The following is a 19,886-nucleotide window of genomic DNA, read 5'->3' as shown; positions in this document are numbered from 1 at the left end:
GATTATGACATCGAACGACGTTAAGGTCGATTTTTTTTATTATGCAAGAAATTGAATTATGCGACGCATTCGAAATGCGTAAACATGTGACATTTATGCAAATAGAGTTTTGTTTATGGTACAATGCGAGGGAGTACGAAATATGAAAAAAGGGGAAAACACACAACTTGTCTGGGATATAATAGTTAAATTTTATTAAAATTGATGTTATGCGAAGATATTTTGAGCAGTCATGTGCCGATTGAACTAATTTAAAGACAATTGGAAAATTCCATAAATTCACATTTGATAAAAAATTTCATATCATAAATATGCTAAATGAGAGATATTGCTAGAAGCTTCTTTTTTCTTTGTTTTCAGTTAAAGATAGGCGATGAAAATGTGAGGAAGAGGTAGAGAAATGTTTGAAATTAATTATATTCTAAAAAAAAATTACTTGAGAAGCGCGTAGAAAGGCAACACTTAAGGGAAAGAGAAAGCAGGTAAGAGAATAAAGGATTGAAAGCGAGAAAGTAACAGAAATGAAGACTCGACTTTACGCAAAAAGAAAGGCAATAGAGATTCAGAGAGAAAAAGTTGGGAATAAGAGGAAACGGACTGTAGCAAAAATATTAAAGGCCTCTTACAATAGAACTTTTTCCAGCAATCAAAAAAAAAAATCATCGTGAATACCCAAAGATTAGTGGCAGTGAAGCACCAAGCTTCCTGCCTCAACTGGTTACTCCATAAAATAGCACAAAACCTAGAGATTTAATGGCTCGTCGGTCACACTCCAAGCTCCTAGCTGACATTCCAAAGATATCTGCAAGCAGACAAACGTCATTCACTTGGACACTCAGTCGGTCGGGTAGTGAGTCACCCAGTCAGTCAGTCAGTCAGTCAGTCAGTGAGTGCAGCAATCATTCACTCAGACTTGCACAGTCTGCCACTCAAAGCCAGATGCCAGGCGTTCAGTTCAGTTGCCGCTTCTGTGGTCTCTTCCAGCGAGTGTCACGCTGTATCCTGGCGCCGAGGCAGGAGCAGGGAGGCAGGGGCATGGGCTAGAGCCTCGAGACAAGGCGCGGCAACGGCGATAGCGAGGTCGACTCAGTTCGCGCCGGCTGCACGCGTTGGGGCAAACAAAGTGTGAAGTATTTCAGTAAAAACCAATTCATTTGCATAAAACGGCAACTAGCCGGGGCAACTGTAAATGCAGCCGGAACCAGGAGCAGTGTCCGCGTCGTCGTGGATTAGAAACGGGACACGGCAGACGCTTCACAACTATCTCAGCGGGTGGGATGCGGGCAGAAGAGAGAAACACACACACACACTCACGGCAGGCTGTATGTGGGTAAATGGCACACGCGCGCGCTCCAAATGTGAAAGTGCATTAGGCAACAACAGCAGGGCGGTCGGGAAGGGTGGTTTTTGGGGCTAAAAACTTTATGCAGGCCATAGGCAATGTGGTTTTTGTGGCCGAGTTCTGCTGCATGGCCCATAACCCAGAGTCAGGCAACCAGATCCTATGAGACATTCGCCCCACCGCCTGCTGCGTTTTTGGGTCAAAGCAATTAAAGGTTATAAATTTGTGTGTGTGCGAAAAATTACATATTTTATGCGCCTCGCACAACACACACACACACAGCTCGTTTAAATAGCAGAGAGTTCGGCTTGGTAAGGGCTTGGGTAATGGGGTCTAAAAAGGGATGCCTGTCACGTGCTGGCTACGTGGCCAGTTCATTTGGCGTTTAATTTAGCAGAAAATTAAAGTCCAGTTAAAATTTGCATGCCAGTTTGCCAGTTAGATTTATGAAGTGCCAGCAGAATGCAGTTAGAAAATTTATAAACCGATGACAGCTGCATATATTATAGAGAGTGGAGCAGGGGTTTTCTGGAAGAGGTAAAATTATCGATAAGAGTATCGATTACATTTGTAATATTATCAATGGACAATGGAAACTAATATCTGACTTAAAAAAAAAGTATTGCAATCTAACGTAATTTAGTTAAGGAATTCCCTAAATATAATCGATTCTTCAAATAGTCATCAAATGATATAATAAAAAGTATTGTCTGACTTAAGGAATACCCCTAATATAACCAATAGGTAGTACGGTCTAATAAAGTTTAGTTACAAGATTGTCTAAGTCCAGGTAGAAATTGTTTCATAGTGAATAGCTAAATAAGTCTGTTTACGTTTTTAAAGAAAAGAATAAAAAGAAACACCCTTTTAGTTTGAATTTCAAGACAATTTGCTAGTTTTAACTAAATAAGCACAAGTATCAGCCAAATATTTGTAAAGTTTAAGAGTAAATATCATTAAACTGCGTTCACGCGCACACACACACACACATAACCCGTGTTAATGTTAAGCATATGAACTGACTTGCTCAGTTTCTCATTGCACCTGTTCATAACATTTTCATGGATTTATCGCCCGCATGATATTGTGTCAACATGCTTCCGGCTCAATTTTAAATTTTAATGTCAATTACCCAGAAGCGTTTTTATGAACTTAACGCGTTGATGACATACTTTACCGTACGTCGCAACCCCCACAGTTTCGCATTGCCCCGCATCAGGCCACAATTTTTTTGTTTGTCGTCGCTTTTTCGCATTTAAAGACAAAAGAAACATATGCCAAACATATTAAAAATCATGTCAATGGCATTGTCTGGCGCACACCTGACATGACGAGAGCACGCCCACTGGCAGTGCGCCCGCCCACTTGGCCACAATTTACACTTGACTTTAACATCATTAACACACAGACACACACACACACGCACACACTTTGAGCTCTGGTGCAGTTTGTATTTTTCTCCTTTTGTCGGTTGAAGTTAACAAAAACAATCTGTGCCTGACGTTTGGCCAACTAAGAGATAAGAGGGAGAGTGTGCGTGTGTATCTCCATGTGAAAGTAGCTAAAGTGTGCATGTGTGTATGTGTGTGTTTGTGGCTGGATGTGTGTGTGTTAATGTGTGTCTGCATTGACATGTGCGTGCTGCTGGCACGACACTTTAGCTGTTTGAAATACTCAGGTTCAGAGACGGCAACCGGCTCAGGATTCAGAACTCAGGCTGAGGCTTTAAATTAAGCTCAGTTTTCTGATCCTGTCATTCTCAACATCTTTGTTGTTGCTGACATATATGGCATAAGTGAACATTTATATTTTACACTTAATGTTGTGTTTAACAGTGCGTGAAATTCTCAATTCAACTGACGCACAACACTCGATAAAGTTCTGATGCGTGTGTGAATTAATGTATAGCTGAGCAAAGTTGAGAATCACTTCGCGTAAGTCAACAAATATGCTGTCTATATTTTGTGAGGGAGTAAACAAAACTATGGCTAAACACATTATAAATATTAAGCCGACTTTTGATATAGATGATGTATAGAAAATATTCGAAAAGAATTAGCCTCTTAACATTCTAAATGCTCTCAAAATTTCAAGACAGGTTAAACAATGTTGCCAGTTTACAGCCAAATGTTAAAATATTTTCGCATTCAAATCCTACAAATGTTAAACAACATTTATTGTTGCTTATTGGTTACTTTAAAGCCTGTAAAAAGCGCATTCCAATTTGATTGATGTTCCCTTCAAGTCTCAAATGCCAATGCAGTCTGATACCTGGCAACATCATTTGGTCAAATTGAAGGCAAATCCCATGCCCGCTTTCAGTTTGTTTGGCAACAAAAGTCTCGAGCGCTGTTTTGGGCCATTTACTTAATGACAACTGCTTGGCAATTTTGGAGGCCAATAAATTGCTTTAATTACCCCATTTTAAAGGCAACCAATGAGAGGCACAGTCAGAGAGGGCCAGAGAGGTAGTGTAGGGGATTGTAATGTGCATGTAAGTTGGTGCCAGAGCAATTTGGACAGCTGCTGCTCCCAGGGCACACTGAAACAAGGTAGATAACACTCAACATCAACAGACCATCAATAAGAGAGACAGGAGAGAGGGAGCGAGTGTGTGAGAGAGAGAAAGAGAGATGGACAAACAGAGCAGAAGAGTTGAATGAAGATGGACAGCAGCTGTATAAGGCTTTATGTTGACTTGCTGGAACTGGAGCTGGACCTGGAGCTGGAGGTGGTTGGTGAAGGAGGAGAAGGACCAGCTGCTGTTCCTGGCTGACTGGCTGATGGCAATTGAGCGACTGTTGCATACCTGGCACTGTGTACGGTGATGGATGCGACGATGGCAGCCAATATGCTGAATTTATTGGCGGATAGGATTTATGCGTGGCATGCGACCTGCAGGTTGCCAGCAATGATGACGATGCCGATGCCGATGACGATGACGATAACGATGTCGATGCCGATGACGCTGACAATGATGCGGAGGACAATGCCGCGAAGTCGCTATTATTGGATAAATTCTCAATTACTGACGATAATTGACTGCTGCTGGCGTTGATGTTGCTGTTGCTGCTGCTGCTGTTGATGTTGCTGGCGTGAATGTTGCTGCTGTTGCAGTTGCCATTCTCTGCTGCTGCTGCTGCTGCTGTGTTGTTGCTGCCGCCTTGGCTATTTACGAAACCAATTGCAGCTGAATTATTTATCATGTCAGTTGGCGAGATGGCGACGGCGATTGGCGACGAAGAAGAGAAAATTCTTGAAAATACTTTACACTTATTTACACACACACACACACACAGAGAGAGAGAGAGAGAGAGAGAGAGAGTGAGCACACACACACACAACACACACACACACACAGAGCGAGCGTTAAAAACACACAAAAAGCTTCGCAATGCCGTTGTAGTGAAAAAGTATGTAAGTATCGAGTACTTTATAAATATATAAATATATATATATATATATATGAAGCGAATTGAGTGAGTGAAAATTCGTTAAGTAAATATCATAAATATTAACAACGACAGCGTTGACTTTTAAACAATTAGCGTCAGGTTAACACTTCTTGCTTTTATTGATTTTTCTGTTCGTCTTGATTTGATTTGATTATTAATATTTATTATTTTTTAGTTTTTAAACTAAAAACACGCAACGTTTTGCTTTTATTTATGCTTTTTTATTTTTTTTTTTTTAGCCACGCACGTTCAACTTTGCATTGAAATATTTAACGTTTAACGCTTAACAATTAAAGTGAAACAAATAATAAATATTTTTAACTGATTTGCTATTTAACAACAATTAACATTTAGTTTTATTTTTTTGTCGGAATTGCACAGCGTGTTTTTTGGTTCGCACTTTTAGCGTGTTTTTCGCTTTTTGTCTTTGGCTCTAGACAGATGCTGGCATCGAGTTTTCCTTCGGATTGCAGGCCATACGTCTGTCATGGGCTGCTTTTATAGATCGAATAGTTCGATTTGACTTGCCGCTATATATAGTTGGGACGTAAACAGGCAGATGTCAAAGCAGGAGACAAAAGGCGCCCAAAGAATTAAAAGAATTGATTCGCAAATGAGCAAAACGAAAGGTATTCGGCATTTAATTGCATAGAGTCCAAGTGGAGAAAGACAGCATAAGATAGAAAGTTGGCATTGCTTTGCTCTTTATAGGGTGGGTCATGGTTTGGGCCTACCCAAAGCTCAGTTGCAAAGCTATAGCAAACATATACTCTGTAGCTAGAATAGAGCACAACATTTTGTATCAATATAAATATGAAACGGGACTAAGCACGAAAGTATATGAGCCTAATTTGTCCCAGGATGGATATGAAATGCGGTGAATTTAATGTAGAAACTCAAAAGCATTTTTTTCGCTGATGACTTCGAAGAAGTTTAGGCTAAGAAAAGGTTTCTTGTATAAATATATTTATATTTATAAATAATTTTCAATGGATGTATATAACTTTTAAATGAAATTGAAACAAGAATAGAAAGTTTATATATTTTCCAGTTCATCGACAAGGGGCTGTCATTTGAGACAATTCGTAGATATTAGAAAACATTTTAATTTGCAAAAAAATTAAAATGACAAAAGGTTTCATAGTTCGTAATATAGTATTTATGAAGGATAAATATATGGGATACATATATAGTGTGAATATATACTGTATACAAAGTGAGGAATGCGTGGAGGAATGCAGAAATGCTAGGTTATTTATGCTAAGTTACAAAGAGTCTATGAAGATGCATTTGTTGTTTATAATAAAGAACCCAACTAAAGCTGGATTTGTATATATAAACGTGTAGTATATATAAACATTAGCAATATTCAGTACGTAACAATTAATTATCATTTGAATTGAAACTCACGGTAGTTGCTTTGCAATCAAACAATCTTTTAATTGATGACTTTGGCAGATATTTCAAGTTGTTGTTTTCAAGAGTCACCCTGTAGCAAGTGGTATTGTTTTTCGTTTCACTTTTGCGGCATGCGTCGTTGCATAGCGATTAAAATTTAATTTCAGACTAAATCGATTTATTTTGATTTTCTTTTTTCAATATATACATATATATATATGTATGTATGTGTATATATATTGTTTTTCACTTTTCCCCAGCGGCGGCACAACAATGAAGCACAGTTCGCATGTCGCGCGGCGGGCATAAAAAACGCGTATATTGGCAAAAATCAAATGGCTAAAAATAAATTGACATCAATCAGTGGCGCAAAGAGATAGGAGGGGCGGCGGGCAGAAGGGTGCAGCACTGCAACTAATTAAGCGACGTCACATGCAACAACAACAATGAATTGAAACAACGAGAATGTCGCGTATTTTTGGTATTTAAATATCAAACGAAAAAAAATAACCGACGACGTGCAAAAAATGCGCAGAAATATTGGAATTTATTTCGAGCCGTTGCGTTTGCGACCGTTTCACGTTTTAGCGGCAACTAAACCAAGCGTTTATCATAGAGCAGCGCGACAGACACAAAATGCAAATCCAACACAGCAGCAGCAGCAGCAGCAGCAGCAGAAGCTCATCCATCTAAAATCCCAACTCATCTCCGATCTCAACATTATCTATGTATATGTCAAAAAGGTTCTGGGCGGACTTAACTGGAAAAACTTGATTTACAACTTGTTGTTGTTGTGAAATTGTTGCGCTCTTTTTTAAATGACTTTTAATGTTAGTTTCTTGCTTTTACGTATTCTTTGTTCATTTGCAAGTCTCTCAATAGTTGTTATTGTTGCTGCAGTTGTTGCTGTTGCTGCTAATGAGTTAATTAACACATTTTGCTTGGCGAGTTTTTAAGGTGAACTTCGTAACACTGTTTCGTGTGCGCTAATTATGATTAGAATCAAAATGTGTGAATGCGCACAAGAGCAAGATTTAGTTTAGTTCGATCAAAAGAACATATCTATATTTTTAGATAACCAGAGCGTAAAATGAAAAAGTTATTAACAGAGGCTATTAGACAAGCTGAATTGTTGCATTTTTGTGAAGATTTCAAGTATGATAAATTATTTTCATCATATAAATTAAATGCCAAATTGTAGATAAATAAACATATTTATTTTTTGAAATCTTGTCCGACAGGGTCTCGAGGCGCAAAAATGTAAACATTTAATATTGGAGAGGAATACACATATCTAATGAACAATAAAATAAAATACTGCACAATATATAAGCTTTAAATTAAGCGCTTTTCATACATGTAGCTGAACAAAATATAAAAAATAATTCATTAAATATTCGCTTTCGATTAATCCTTTCTTCTAAAGCCCTTTTTGTTTTCATTGATTTGCCAAGCACAAGGAAAATATGCAAGAAAAACCGTGAATGAAAAATGCAAATACAAATGTTGTATAAACTTGGCTCAAGGCTCTGCAGCGACTGCTTCTACTGCTACTTCTATTCCACAATTGCCTTCCGGTAATTTCTAGCCACATTTTACATTTCAACGCGACAACACACAAGCAACACACCACGCACACACACACATGCACACTCATTTATGTGTACTTGACTTGCCATAATGGCTAATTTGAATTTTTATCATGTTTACAAGCAAACAATACGTGCATCATCATCGCAAAGGAAGTCGAGAGACGCACCCCGCGCACCCCACCTTCCCCCATCTAAATTATCGCAGTTCCTACTTGCGCGAACCTCGCACAACATTTGCATATCGATTTCATATGCGGCAATATATCCCCCCCTCCCACCCCTTTCCACTCCTCGTGCCATTTCGCGTACAAATGCAAATACAATCCATTTTGAATATTTTCTTAGGAGCGCGTTCGCAAATTGTGTGGAATAACCATGAAAATGTTTACATGTCTGCCTGCCTTTTGCTGCTTGCCGTTTGCCGTTTGCCGGTGGCTTACTGCATTTCTGGCGCGCCCTCAAGTATGCAGCGCCAAAAATATAAAAAAGGGAAAACACATTTGACATTACGTATTTGCAAATTTAATAACACCCCTCAAATATGACGGGAGTGTTCGACGAAAAGCATAATAAATATATTGACTGTGCAATACTCTGTTCGCAGTTGGAAAACAGTTGGAAATTGTTGTAAAAAATCATAGTGGGAAGACGGCTGGAAATGGCTTCTATTGCTCTGAAACTGTTAGGCTAAGTGGCTTTAAAATTGTAGAAGAAATCAATTGAAAAATATTAGAGAATCATTTGAACAAACTATTCAACAACAGCTTATGTAGGGCTTAAAACTGTCAACTCAATGACTGCTAAACTGTGACTGCGAACCACTGACTTACAACCTGTATAAGAAATTAATTTGTGTAAAATATTTTAAAAGTAGGCTCAAGACGGTGGCTTTTAAACTGTAGCCTGAAAACTATTTTTATTGAAAGATATATTTATATTTCTGAAAATATAGATTCTTGAAGTATTAGCTGTTTATCGTATCTAATATGTTCATCAATATATGTTCAACGGATAAGCACTATATCTAGTTACTACTAAATACTCTAAATATGGACCACTACACCTTAAAACCAATATACCCTATTCCACTTAATAAGCGGAGCATGAAAACCTGACGCCAGCAAACTTGACATCGTCTCTGGGGCGCTTCATCGTTGTCTGTTTGAAGTTTGCTCGCATGCAAATTGCACTGATTACCACGTTGCATTTTTCTTTCTACCATTTTACCACCTCGCTCTCTCTTTCGCACTCTTTTCTCTCTCTCTGTCTCTCGCTCTCTTCCTTTTACTCTTTAGCTCTTTGCTTACTCATTTGATTTGGTTGCATTTTGTCTGGCACTTTTCATGTTTTCTACTTAAGTAAACTTAATGCAAATCGCCTTTATTGCAAACACTTTTTCTTTGGTCTATTGTTCAACTGCCCCCCTCCCCACTTCACTATCCCCCTGCCACTTTTAACACTTGACGTATTTATGTACACCCAACCCCGCCTGCACAGTCTTTGTTTTGGTTTGAAGTTTATGGGACAGGGTCAGCACCATAAAATTTAACTACATTTGCTGCAATTCATGTGGAAATGAGGCGTCATTTGTTGGGTCTTTAGAAGGCTACAAGAAATTTGTAATAGCGTGCTGGGACTCTAGATATTACAGAAGGGTGTCTCGCATTGTACTTATGTGTAATAGGCACAATATGATTGGGTGAAGATCAAGAATTTTTGATAGCTTTATTGGTGCTATTGAGGTCTCTTTCACGAAAGAATGCATGTGGACAAGCCAGAATATAAATACACATATTAGATGAGATATTTCTGGATCTTAATTTATATTGAAATCTACATACACATCCATTTACAAGTGGTCATATATGTATACCTAAATATAACCCTTGCCTCACCATATAGGTAGTTGAGGTAAGCAGGCAATGCTAAAAAGGCGCTAGTGTTGGATAATGAATAAATGATTGAAGCAAGGCAACTGTTCTATAACGATATGTATATACCATCCCTATTTCAATCGTTACCCAGCACTAGAACCGCTATAACCACTTCGACGCTAAAAAGGCGCCAGTGTTGAATAATGAATAGAGAATTACAGCAATGGAAACTGTTCAAAAACGCCTGTGCTGCGATTGTTTAGAGATAAAAAACAAACAGAACTTCCATGTATTATTATCTTTATTTCAATCGTTAGCCAACACTTAAAGGCATAACCGCTTCAACGCTAATGAGGCGCCCGTGTTGGACAACGAATAAAAAGTTAAGGCAATGGAAACTGTTCTACGACACTTAATTGCTGCAATTGCTAAGAGATTCATGCCCCATCCTTAATTCAAACGTTACCCAACACTAACACCGCTATAAACGCTTTCAGTATTGTAATAACTAACAGCACAAGTCACAGACTCATTGCCACACTCAATCGCGACAACTTGAGCACTTTCTTAGCCACTCTTCTTCTTCTTCTGGCTGCGGCACACTTATATATATATATATATATATATATATATATATACATACTTTTCAAACTGCAAAGCTCTAACAGAAGAGCTCTCAGCCAGCAACTGAAATAACAACAAGAGTTGCACAGAAAACCCCAAAAACCAATCAAAGGTTGCTTCTGCTTGCCGCCGCCTGCTGCTTTGGCAACGACTGCCAAAAAGTATGCTACACTTTCTGCGACAGCAGCAGGACTATAAGGAGCAGCAGGATCCGCAGCAGGAAACAAAACTCGGCGACTCACTCAAGCATTTTATTAAATTGCCACCTTCCGTTTGTTGTTACGTTGGCTCCAACTTTTGTCTGCAACTGTCTCTTATTTTCGATTTCTAGGCATAAACCAACACACAGACACACCCACACAGCCCCCCTCATCTCTTTGGAGACATTGTAAAATACAAAATAAAGAGAAAAAAATCGAGGAATATTTCTGCCATCTTTTTCTATTATATCGTTTCCGCTGTTTGGCATAAATTTCTGTGTTGCGGCCAAAGTAAAACTTTTGCTATTTTTTATGCTTATTGCGAGTTTTCTTTCCGTTTTTTTTTTCTGTGTTATTTTTTGAGGTTAAAGTGCCAAAGCCCACGAATATAAAATACTAGAAAAACACAAAAAACTACAAAACAATAATAAAAAAACGAAAAAACATTAAAAAAATAAGCGAAATCGTGTAGTTTTTGGCTTTGTTGAGATATTGAAATGCGATTGAGGCAAGCAGCGACTCGGTTCATACACATCAACTATATATATTTATATATATACATGTATATCTGAACGAGTAGAAGAATACGCCTATAATGCGGCAAATGTTGGAGTTTGTCCAAAATGCATTTGCATTGCCATCGCTTTAGGCGCATTGCGGGTGTTTCGCCTTTTAAGCTTATCTAAAATTGAAATTCAAACACGACACAACAATAAAAATACATTTGCTTTCAAAGCTGCTTTTAGTCAAGCTAATTATAGCTTTTTAACCAGAGGGGTTTAGGGAAAAGCAAAAAAAAAACTAAATTACATAATGCATTGCCTAATGCATTGTAAGCTCCAGCGCTAATGGCATTTTCTTTGACATATATTTGAGCTATTAAAGGAATTAATAACACGGTTTACATTTGTGATGTTTAACGTGGAAAACTGACGCAAAGTAGCTGAAACCAAGCGATTGTAGCATGTCTTCAATTTAATCGATAACAATTTCAATAAGTTATTTCATAACGAGCTAGAATAGATTTTACTCTTAAATTTTGCAAATTTTAAGTTGTCGCTGGAAAAGACGCTTTTCAATTTGCCGGCTACTAACAGTTTTTTTTTTGCCCTCCATTATGCTCATACGCTATTCTAACTGATATTCATTTAAAATTTGTGCATCTCTATTAAAAGCAGCCACAAAATAGACAAGGAAATGGTTTGTGATGGAGCAGCCAACAAAAAATTAAGCATACTCCATGTTGAACAAGCGTAATTATACGCACAGCAACAACAGAGCGGCAGAAGCGGCAGCGGTCGCAGAGGGCGTGGGCGGGGGGCTTAAACCGGATGCAGTTGGTAGAAGCCGCATGTCGAAAACTTTTTTTTTTGTAAACTTCGCTCGCTGGCAGCAAACGCTACAACTTGTTAACAATACGCGCCGCTAGAGGTCGCCAATTAAAAATTGTATGCAGCATACGATCTGTGTGTGTGTGTAAGAGAGAGGGTGTGTGAGGGTTGTATGTGTGGAAAAGTCGACATTTTTGTGGTCACTTAAGCAGATTAATTTCATGGGTATAATTAAAAAAAGAAGCCGCCGACCAGGCGTGCGTGGAGCAGCAAAGAGGGAGGGAGCGGAAAGATAGTAGGCAAGCTGGCAACGAAGAAAAAAAATATTAACATAAATTAAATTTTTGCGCAGAAACTTTATTTAATTTCACTATTTTTTTTTATCGTTGTCGCTGTTAAACAATTTTGCAGCGCGGCGCACATAATTGATGGTTTTTAATTAACTGCCAAGTGACCGACACGCAACTGACAGAGGCCAAAAAAAAAAAAAACAACAGAAAAAAAAGAAGGCGGGGCGAGCGAATAAAAACCAAAGAGTGAAGCGCCAGTGCCTGGCAAACAAAAAAAAATCCGTTGAAATGTTTAAAATGTGGCCTGTCCATCGCCAGAGTCACACAGAAGCCAAACCGGTGGCAGCCCACCCTCCGCCTCCCCCCTTACGTTCATTGGGGCTGGCAACAAAAGCTGTCAAATGGAATTGCATGCTTTTAGGCTGTGTCAAACATTTGACATACAGTTTTGGAGCAGTTGGAAACGGCGGCCAGAAAAACAAATACGCACACAAATGAAAGTTTCGTGTTAAACTATTCAGCCAAATGCCTGGCCAGTTAGCTGGCAGTTGGCGCTCGCGACACTAACTATTAATCCATCAGTCAGTTTGAATCGAGGCTTGTTTCTCGTGTCGCTGTCAAAGTGCAAATCAGCTGACAGGCAGTTCAATTACTTTTCATTTGAACAAAAGCTTCCCGGCCATAAATGCTTAAGCTATGTAGATTGATGACAGCATTGCGTCGATAGATTTGACAGCATCTTGACAAGGAGTTGCAAAACTAAACTTATAAATTTCAATTGTGTGGTGCTTGTTAAATATTTAACAGCTGGACGTAACAAGGATAAACGCATGACTAAAAGCATTATGAGCTAAGATTGAGCTTGACAGTCTGTCAAAATAGTATCGAAAAACCTTTTGAGCCCATTCCAAATTTGACGCATTTAAATTTAATTCTTTTAAAAATAACTGACTTACCATTGCGATTTTCACTATCGGCGGGTTTCATTTGTATGGGGTGATACATCTGGAAGTAGAGAAAATATAAAGAGAAACAATGAGAAGAAGGTCTTAAGCGAAAATTATTAATATAAATAATATTAATTGTAATTAATATATAAAATGAACAGTTGATAAATCTGAATTCAGTCAGTCCAATTTACACATAAGCTCTACCTATTTCTCTCCCCGACAACAACTGCCAACTTTGTACAAAATCCACTTTTAATCCATTCTTATTCCACGCTTTCTGTACAGATTTTACTTTTCACTAAAAATGCCAAGCATTTCAGTTTTTTTTTTCCCCCACTTAATTTGCCGTGTTAATCACATTTGATATATTGTGGCGCTATAAACGACGCAGCCGGCGATTAATTTGCCAAGCTCTTTGGCGCAATGCAACCAGCCAAAATTGGACAACAGACATGCTGCTGTATATGCATATATATATATCTGTGTGTATATAGAGAAGTGGAGTCAATTTATATGGCGCTGCAGCGTGCTTGTTTTCCCGGTTTTCTCTGGCTTTTTTTGTCCCCCTTCTGGTAGGCGCTTAAGCTGCATAATGAATGAATGCAGCAAAGAACCGACAAGCTGCTTCTAACTGGCCGCCAAATCCTCGACTAAAGCCAAACACATTTATTCAGCGGTCGCCGAGAAGAAGCAGCAGCAACAACAACAGAGCTAACTGGGCACCTTTTTGGTCGCCCCTCTCTCTCTCTCTCACACACTCTCTCACTCTTGTTGCCGTGAAAATCCTAAAATATGCGTTCGCATTTCCCTATTTTGCCGTTCCTCTGACTCCGTTTAGTTGCAGCCGCGTTTTAAATGTAATTTTTCGCACAGCGTCTTCTAATTAAAACAAGCTTAAAGCGCCCGCAAAACGTGCCGCAGCACGAGGTCAGGCGGGCACGCCCCAAACGAGGCCGCATACCCAAGCACTTCCGTCGCCAAGTCCGCGCGGCTAATGGGCCGTGATTTATTGGCAACGGCGACAGTCTACGTTTATACGTTTATGTCCTTGTACGCAATACCCTTTCGACACCCAGCTCTCGCCCTTTCTTGGTCTTCGTGCCCGTCTCCATCTGCGTCTCCCTGTCTTTCTCGTTTTCTTTTTTAAGCTCGTAAATAATACACGCAACGCGACTTGTTACAAATTGCAGTCCAAGTCAACCTGTTCCCGGCTGTGTTGAACGCTGCCCTTTTTTTTCTCCTCTCTTTTTTAATGTGACGCCACGCCCCTTTTTATTTGACCAATTCCCTCATTTTTATGCAGGAAGTAGAAATTACCAGGGCAAACGCAGCCTTTTTAACGCCCCTAACTGCCCGGAATCAGTCTTTAAGAATTTCTTGCCTTTTTTCTGTAATTCTATCGTTATTCAACACTGAAATAGTGAATACGATCTATAATTTAAAGACGGAATTGTCATTGGCGTTAATTGAAGCTTTTCAAATAAATATACATTTAGTTGAAATGAATAATTTGACAATAATTTATAGATATTTAACACTAAATGCTATATTTTCCAGTGCTAAAAAATGTTTTGTTTGGATGACAGTCAGTGTTGTTAAATGCCAATTAAATGTAAACGATTGCCCCTTTATAATAACTGCCGCATATTTAAGCTCTGTTTGAAGCTGTTTTGTACTTTGATGAATTTCATGCACTTAAACAACAAGTTGCAGTGTTGTAAAACGCAAGCTGTCACTGTCAAAACTAAAGAGATCGAAGCTGTCGATAACTATATCTCGATACATTTAAATATATTCAACTGTCAATTTCCTAAATTTCCATGGGAACATTGTCAATTGGTGCCCTGCACATGCTCCAAAATGGGCACAAAACGCAAGCTCTGCCAATTTCTTGTCAGTTGCTTATCCTTTTAACTATTCTTTTACCCGCTTTTCTATGCTTTCTCAGCTTTCTTAGCATTTGTTGTGCCTTTCAATGGCAATTCTGTAAAAGAAATATCGCCGCGTGGCCACACTATTTTTGGCAGCGCACACGACATGTCACATTTTGAGCGTCTGACACAAAGCATTGTTATGCGGGGCTGCATAACCTATCCCAATACATATTCCCCCCTCCTGCTTCCCCTTTGGGTACCTACATGACATACCAAATAATAATATTCATGCTGATTTGATGGCGCAATAGAAAATCCCAAACGTTGTTCGCTTTTCGCTGACGTCGTCTATGTTTAACCCTCCTGCAACCCCTCCTCTTAGCCACAACCCCTTTACCTATTGTTGCTAGGGACTTGGTAGTTGGACGAGGTTGAATGCAGCTCCCAAGCGCAAATTGACATTTTTGTGCCTGTGGTTTTGGTTGACTTTGCATGAAAAAAAAAACTTTTGGCGCGTGTCTTGTGCTAACAATTTTTCTTATTTTCTTTCTTTTTTTTTCAAGAATTTTTCATATTTTTTGTTGCATACTTTTAAGCTGCCAGGACACAGGGCTAAACTTTGAATTTACTTGCATTTTATGCGGTTGAGGTTCGGGTCGGAAAGCGGCTGCGAACTTAGAGAGTGTTGCAAAAAACTTTATTGGGAAATAGCAAAATAACTGCAATGATTGTGGTATACCCTGTAATACAAACAGGCTTTATCTACTTATCTGAACAGAAACAAGGTATCTTTTCAAGATCTCCTAAGCCAACTTGTTGAGCGGCCTTCTCAAAATAGATCTAAACAGGCTTGATTGGTCACTGCGTATATAAAATTTAGATGAATTAGACTTTTCTATAGTCTACAGGTTATTGCAATGCAAGGTTCTTCGAAAGGTAGTCAAAGAGATTTTAGTAAAGTGAAACAAATAGGGTATTTAGACAGTCGTGCCTTTGCAAATCAACATTTTATATGGAATTTCAGTTAACGGCGTAACTAGATAATTGTAATTTTTTCACATTGTTTCTAAAAATTCCATAAAGTAAAGCTAACGGGGTATCCAGACAGTCGTGTCTCTCTAGTTTCAATTTATTTATTTATAATCGTACTAGAAAGTTCAAGAAACTAAAAACGACAGGGTATTTAGACTGTCGTCCTACTCTAATTAGTATCTATACCCTTTATTTTATGAAAATTATAATGATAAGCTAGCCGGGTATCTTCGACAGAGTCGTCACTCTCTAATTTTAATTTTTTCTATAGCTGTACTTGCATCTATACCCTATGTTATACGAAAACTCAATAAGGAGTATCTAGACAGTCGTACCCCCAAATTTTTCGCATACATTTTTTGTGCTGTGTCAGTCCACGCGTCAGTCAATCTGTCAGTCACGCAGTCTGTTAGCCATAATGAAGGCAATGCGCTGCCAAAATTCCTGCCAGCTATTTCCTGCAGTTGTTGTTGTTGTTGTTGTTGTTGCTGTGTTGCATGAATGCGTTTATGATAAGTTGATGCGGCCGACGATTTTTCGCGTTGCAAGCTCAGCAAAAAAAAAATAAATAATCGTTTCCAATTAAAAGCTAAAATCGTGTCTAAAATTTCACACGTTCGCATAAGCTGTAAAAATCTTATCACTGCCAATAAATGTGTCGCAAGAAAATTATGTGATATTATAAAAAGTAAGAGGAAAATCCTTGGGAAAAATCAAACTTACCCCATTCAGCGTTTTCACGTTGTGCAGTGCGTCCTGAGCCTTCAGCGCGGCGCGGCGCGTATAAAAAGTAACAAAGCAACAACCTGCAAGGAGAGAGAGAGAGAGAGAGAGAGGGAGTGAGAATTAAGGTGTGAGCGAGCAAGATATATTGAGATTAGCATAAGGGTTAAATTGGAGTTTATTCTCAAGCGATGTCAGAAAAAGGTGGCAAGGAAATTATGAAAATTATTGTTATTAGCAGGCACGCAAAATGGCAGCAGCTGGGCAGGGGCTGTGGCAAAAGAGGGTAAGATTGTGGCGAGGGGGAGAGGGGGTGTAACGCAAATGTGGCAACACGGCACAACTAAATTAAACATTATGACCAAAGCCGCGACCCTACTTGCCACGACCTGCCCGCAAAAAGCCTAAAATGTGTCGTGCCTTATGAAGCAAATGTGTGGAGAATGTTTGGGGCATGATTAAAGCAAGTGTGTTGTAGCTGTTGCAAGTTAGGCAGGGTTGCTTTTGTGGGCAGGTGGCAAGCATCTTTAAGCAGGCAAGCGATACTTAAGGACAACTTCTAAACGTTTACCATAGAGAAGAATATTAAGCTTATTAGCAGAAAAAAAACCTGTCTACGGGAAACTAGTTCGCATAAAAACAGACAGACTGGCGGACAATGCGTTACATTGTGCATGACAAACTTAAAATACCCTTTACAAGGGTATAGAAAAGTAATTTTTCTTAATCGGAATATAGGAGGAATTGCACTTTTCAGAAGAAAACATATATTTTTATCCTTCATACACATTTCGGTAAGTTTCTTCTTTTCCTTCGATCAGAAACTCTTATTCTTTATTTCCTAATCAAAATTGTGGAACCAAATTAGAAAAACTAACTCTTATATGAGTACTATTTCTTCGTTTAGGAAATACGTCTGGGATAACCTTGAATAAAAGCCGACATTTATTGCTTTATGCGGCAAATACTTTTCACCAGACACATTTTATTCAAAAGTAAGTTGGCAATACGTAACTTTCCCGGGCTTTTCTTTTACCATATGCCCGAAATGTACTTCATTTTATTTACCTTTTTGCAGTTTACACCAAATCTGTGGCCCAACTATAACAAAGTAAAAAAAAAAAAAACGAAAGAAAACAAGGAAAAGCCTAAGCGTCAGTTGAATTTCAATTCCGGCTCGCGCACATATTCCATTTAACGTGGCTTGTTGCCCCCTTCCCACCCTTTCGAACCCTTTTATCAGGCGCCACCTTTCGCATGCGAGTCCATTTGAAATTCTGGCCATTGGATTCTGGATTTTGGCCTGGTCGCCGCCGCCGCCGCCGCCGCCGCCGCCTAACTGTGAGTGGAAAACTTAATATGGCAATAGTTGCATAATGCAATTACCGGGCATATCGGCGGCGCTCGCTTCACCCAAGCGTAATGCGTTGCGGTGGACATGGCCCACGCAGACTAACCCCCGCCGCCCCCTCCACGCCCACCATTTAGCCCTGTTGAGGATGGGCTTTGACGCAACATATACACACACACACACCTGCTCAACACTTGGGTAATTCAATCTGTCGCAGTTTTTATGCCGTCGCCGCCGCCGTCGCCACACACACACACACGCCACACACACACACACCGCACACACACAGACACACGCACTTGGCCATTTTTCAGAATTTTTCACATATTTGCAAATATTTTCATTTCTCGTTTTGCGTTTTTTTGATATCCGGTGCAGTTTTAGGCAGAGAGCGAGAGAGAAATGCCGACGCCATCGGTGCCACAACGGATGTGTGAGAATTATGCGTTTTTTTTTTTAAATCTGCACGGAAAGCTTTCAGCTTTTAAAGTTTTTGTAAACGAACCAACTTTAATGCCTCTTTTGCTTACAGTACCTTGAATATACTTAATCTGCGGCTTAAAAAGCTCTTTTTTAAAGCTCATTTTAAGATGAAGCTTTAGAATATGTAGGATTAGTTTCTTTATATATAATTATTGACTAAAAAGTCGACGCTTTATTTGCACGGGAAGAGCAAATATAGTTGCGTAAGCTTGAAAGCTCGCTGAAAGCTCCTTAAAAAGCTCACATACATATTAAAGTACAATATAAAGCTAAATTCAAGCTCATTGTATACTTTATGAAAATTTCGTTTAAAATTACAAATAAAAGCTTTTCAGTTTATGTGGACATTGGGTTAAGATGCAGCCACTAACGAACTTTAATCTTTTAAGTTTCGCCCAGCTGAAGCAAACAAATATCGCATTTCACTTAACCCCAAATGAAATGAAATCAAATCGAAGGAAAATAAGAAAAAACGTAACTTGTGCAATCGCAGATTAAATATCACTTAAAATTAAACTAGCGTTAAATGTAACAAATGAAAGAAAATCGAAACGATTTCAAATGCAATAAAATATCGTGCAAGAAGTGAAAGAACAAACTGAGAAACCAAAGACGAAAACCAATCGCGCGATAACGAAGCAGAAAAAGAGAAAGAGACGAAGGCAGGCAGGCAGAAGGCGGAAGCAGAAGAGAAATCTCTCAATTCCCATTATGTGCATGTCAACTGCAGTTAGAATCAAAGCGCCAAAACAAGACGCAGGCTGTGGAGCGAGGAGAGAGAGAGGGAGGGAGTGCACTGGTTGAAGAGGAAGGGGAACAGTTGAGCTTTCGCTTGCTTGAAGGAACAATGCGATAAAGTAACAACAAAACCGGCGGCAAATGCTGAAAACGACATCCAGTCACGTTTTTGGACAAAAACTTAATCCACGAACAGGAGAGGGGCGCGGTGGCGCCCGAGTTGCGGGCGTGCGTGTGCATGTGCATGTGTGTGTGTGTGTGGAAGTGGGTTGGATTGGATTTTAAGATGTGAAATCGAGAGCCGCCGCTCGAGCCAGACACGACGTGCCAAAGTCCAGCAAAGGGGATAAACTATGGGATATATACATAAAGGATGTGTGAGAGAGAGAGAGAGAGAGAGAGAGAGAGCAGGATACGAATTAATCGAAATTAAATAAATCAATGTCATTAAACTTTGGGGCAGAGATTTAGTGGCCGACTCCGAGTGCACACTAAACAGAAAGAGATAGCAACAAAGGCAGTTGCAACACACAGCAACAACAACAACAACAACTAAAGCAACTACAGCAAAATGCAATTTCAATCGAATTTAGTTTATGGCTCCCTTCTGTAACCACCCCGCCCCCCTC

General features: G+C 39.2%; 1 protein-coding gene across 1 annotated transcript in view; it reads right to left on the bottom strand.

Annotated features, from left to right (window-relative positions):
- Window positions 1-19,886, bottom strand: part of LOC115760268 (CUGBP Elav-like family member 2) — a 153,566-nt gene that overhangs the window by 27,628 nt on the left and 106,052 nt on the right. The window contains exons 4-5 of the mRNA XM_030701538.1: window positions 16,686-16,768; window positions 13,063-13,111 (exon numbers count right to left, since the gene is read on the bottom strand). Coding sequence (XP_030557398.1) covers window positions 13,063-13,111; window positions 16,686-16,768 — 132 coding nt within the window. The remainder of the gene's footprint in view (window positions 1-13,062; window positions 13,112-16,685; window positions 16,769-19,886) is intronic.

This window comes from Drosophila novamexicana, unplaced genomic scaffold (genome assembly GCF_003285875.2).
Source record: "Drosophila novamexicana strain 15010-1031.04,08,12 unplaced genomic scaffold, DnovRS2.1 tig00000387-arrow-pilon, whole genome shotgun sequence".
Taxonomy (NCBI): domain Eukaryota; kingdom Metazoa; phylum Arthropoda; class Insecta; order Diptera; family Drosophilidae; genus Drosophila; species Drosophila novamexicana.
This window is presented reverse-complemented; position numbering and strand designations above follow the sequence as displayed.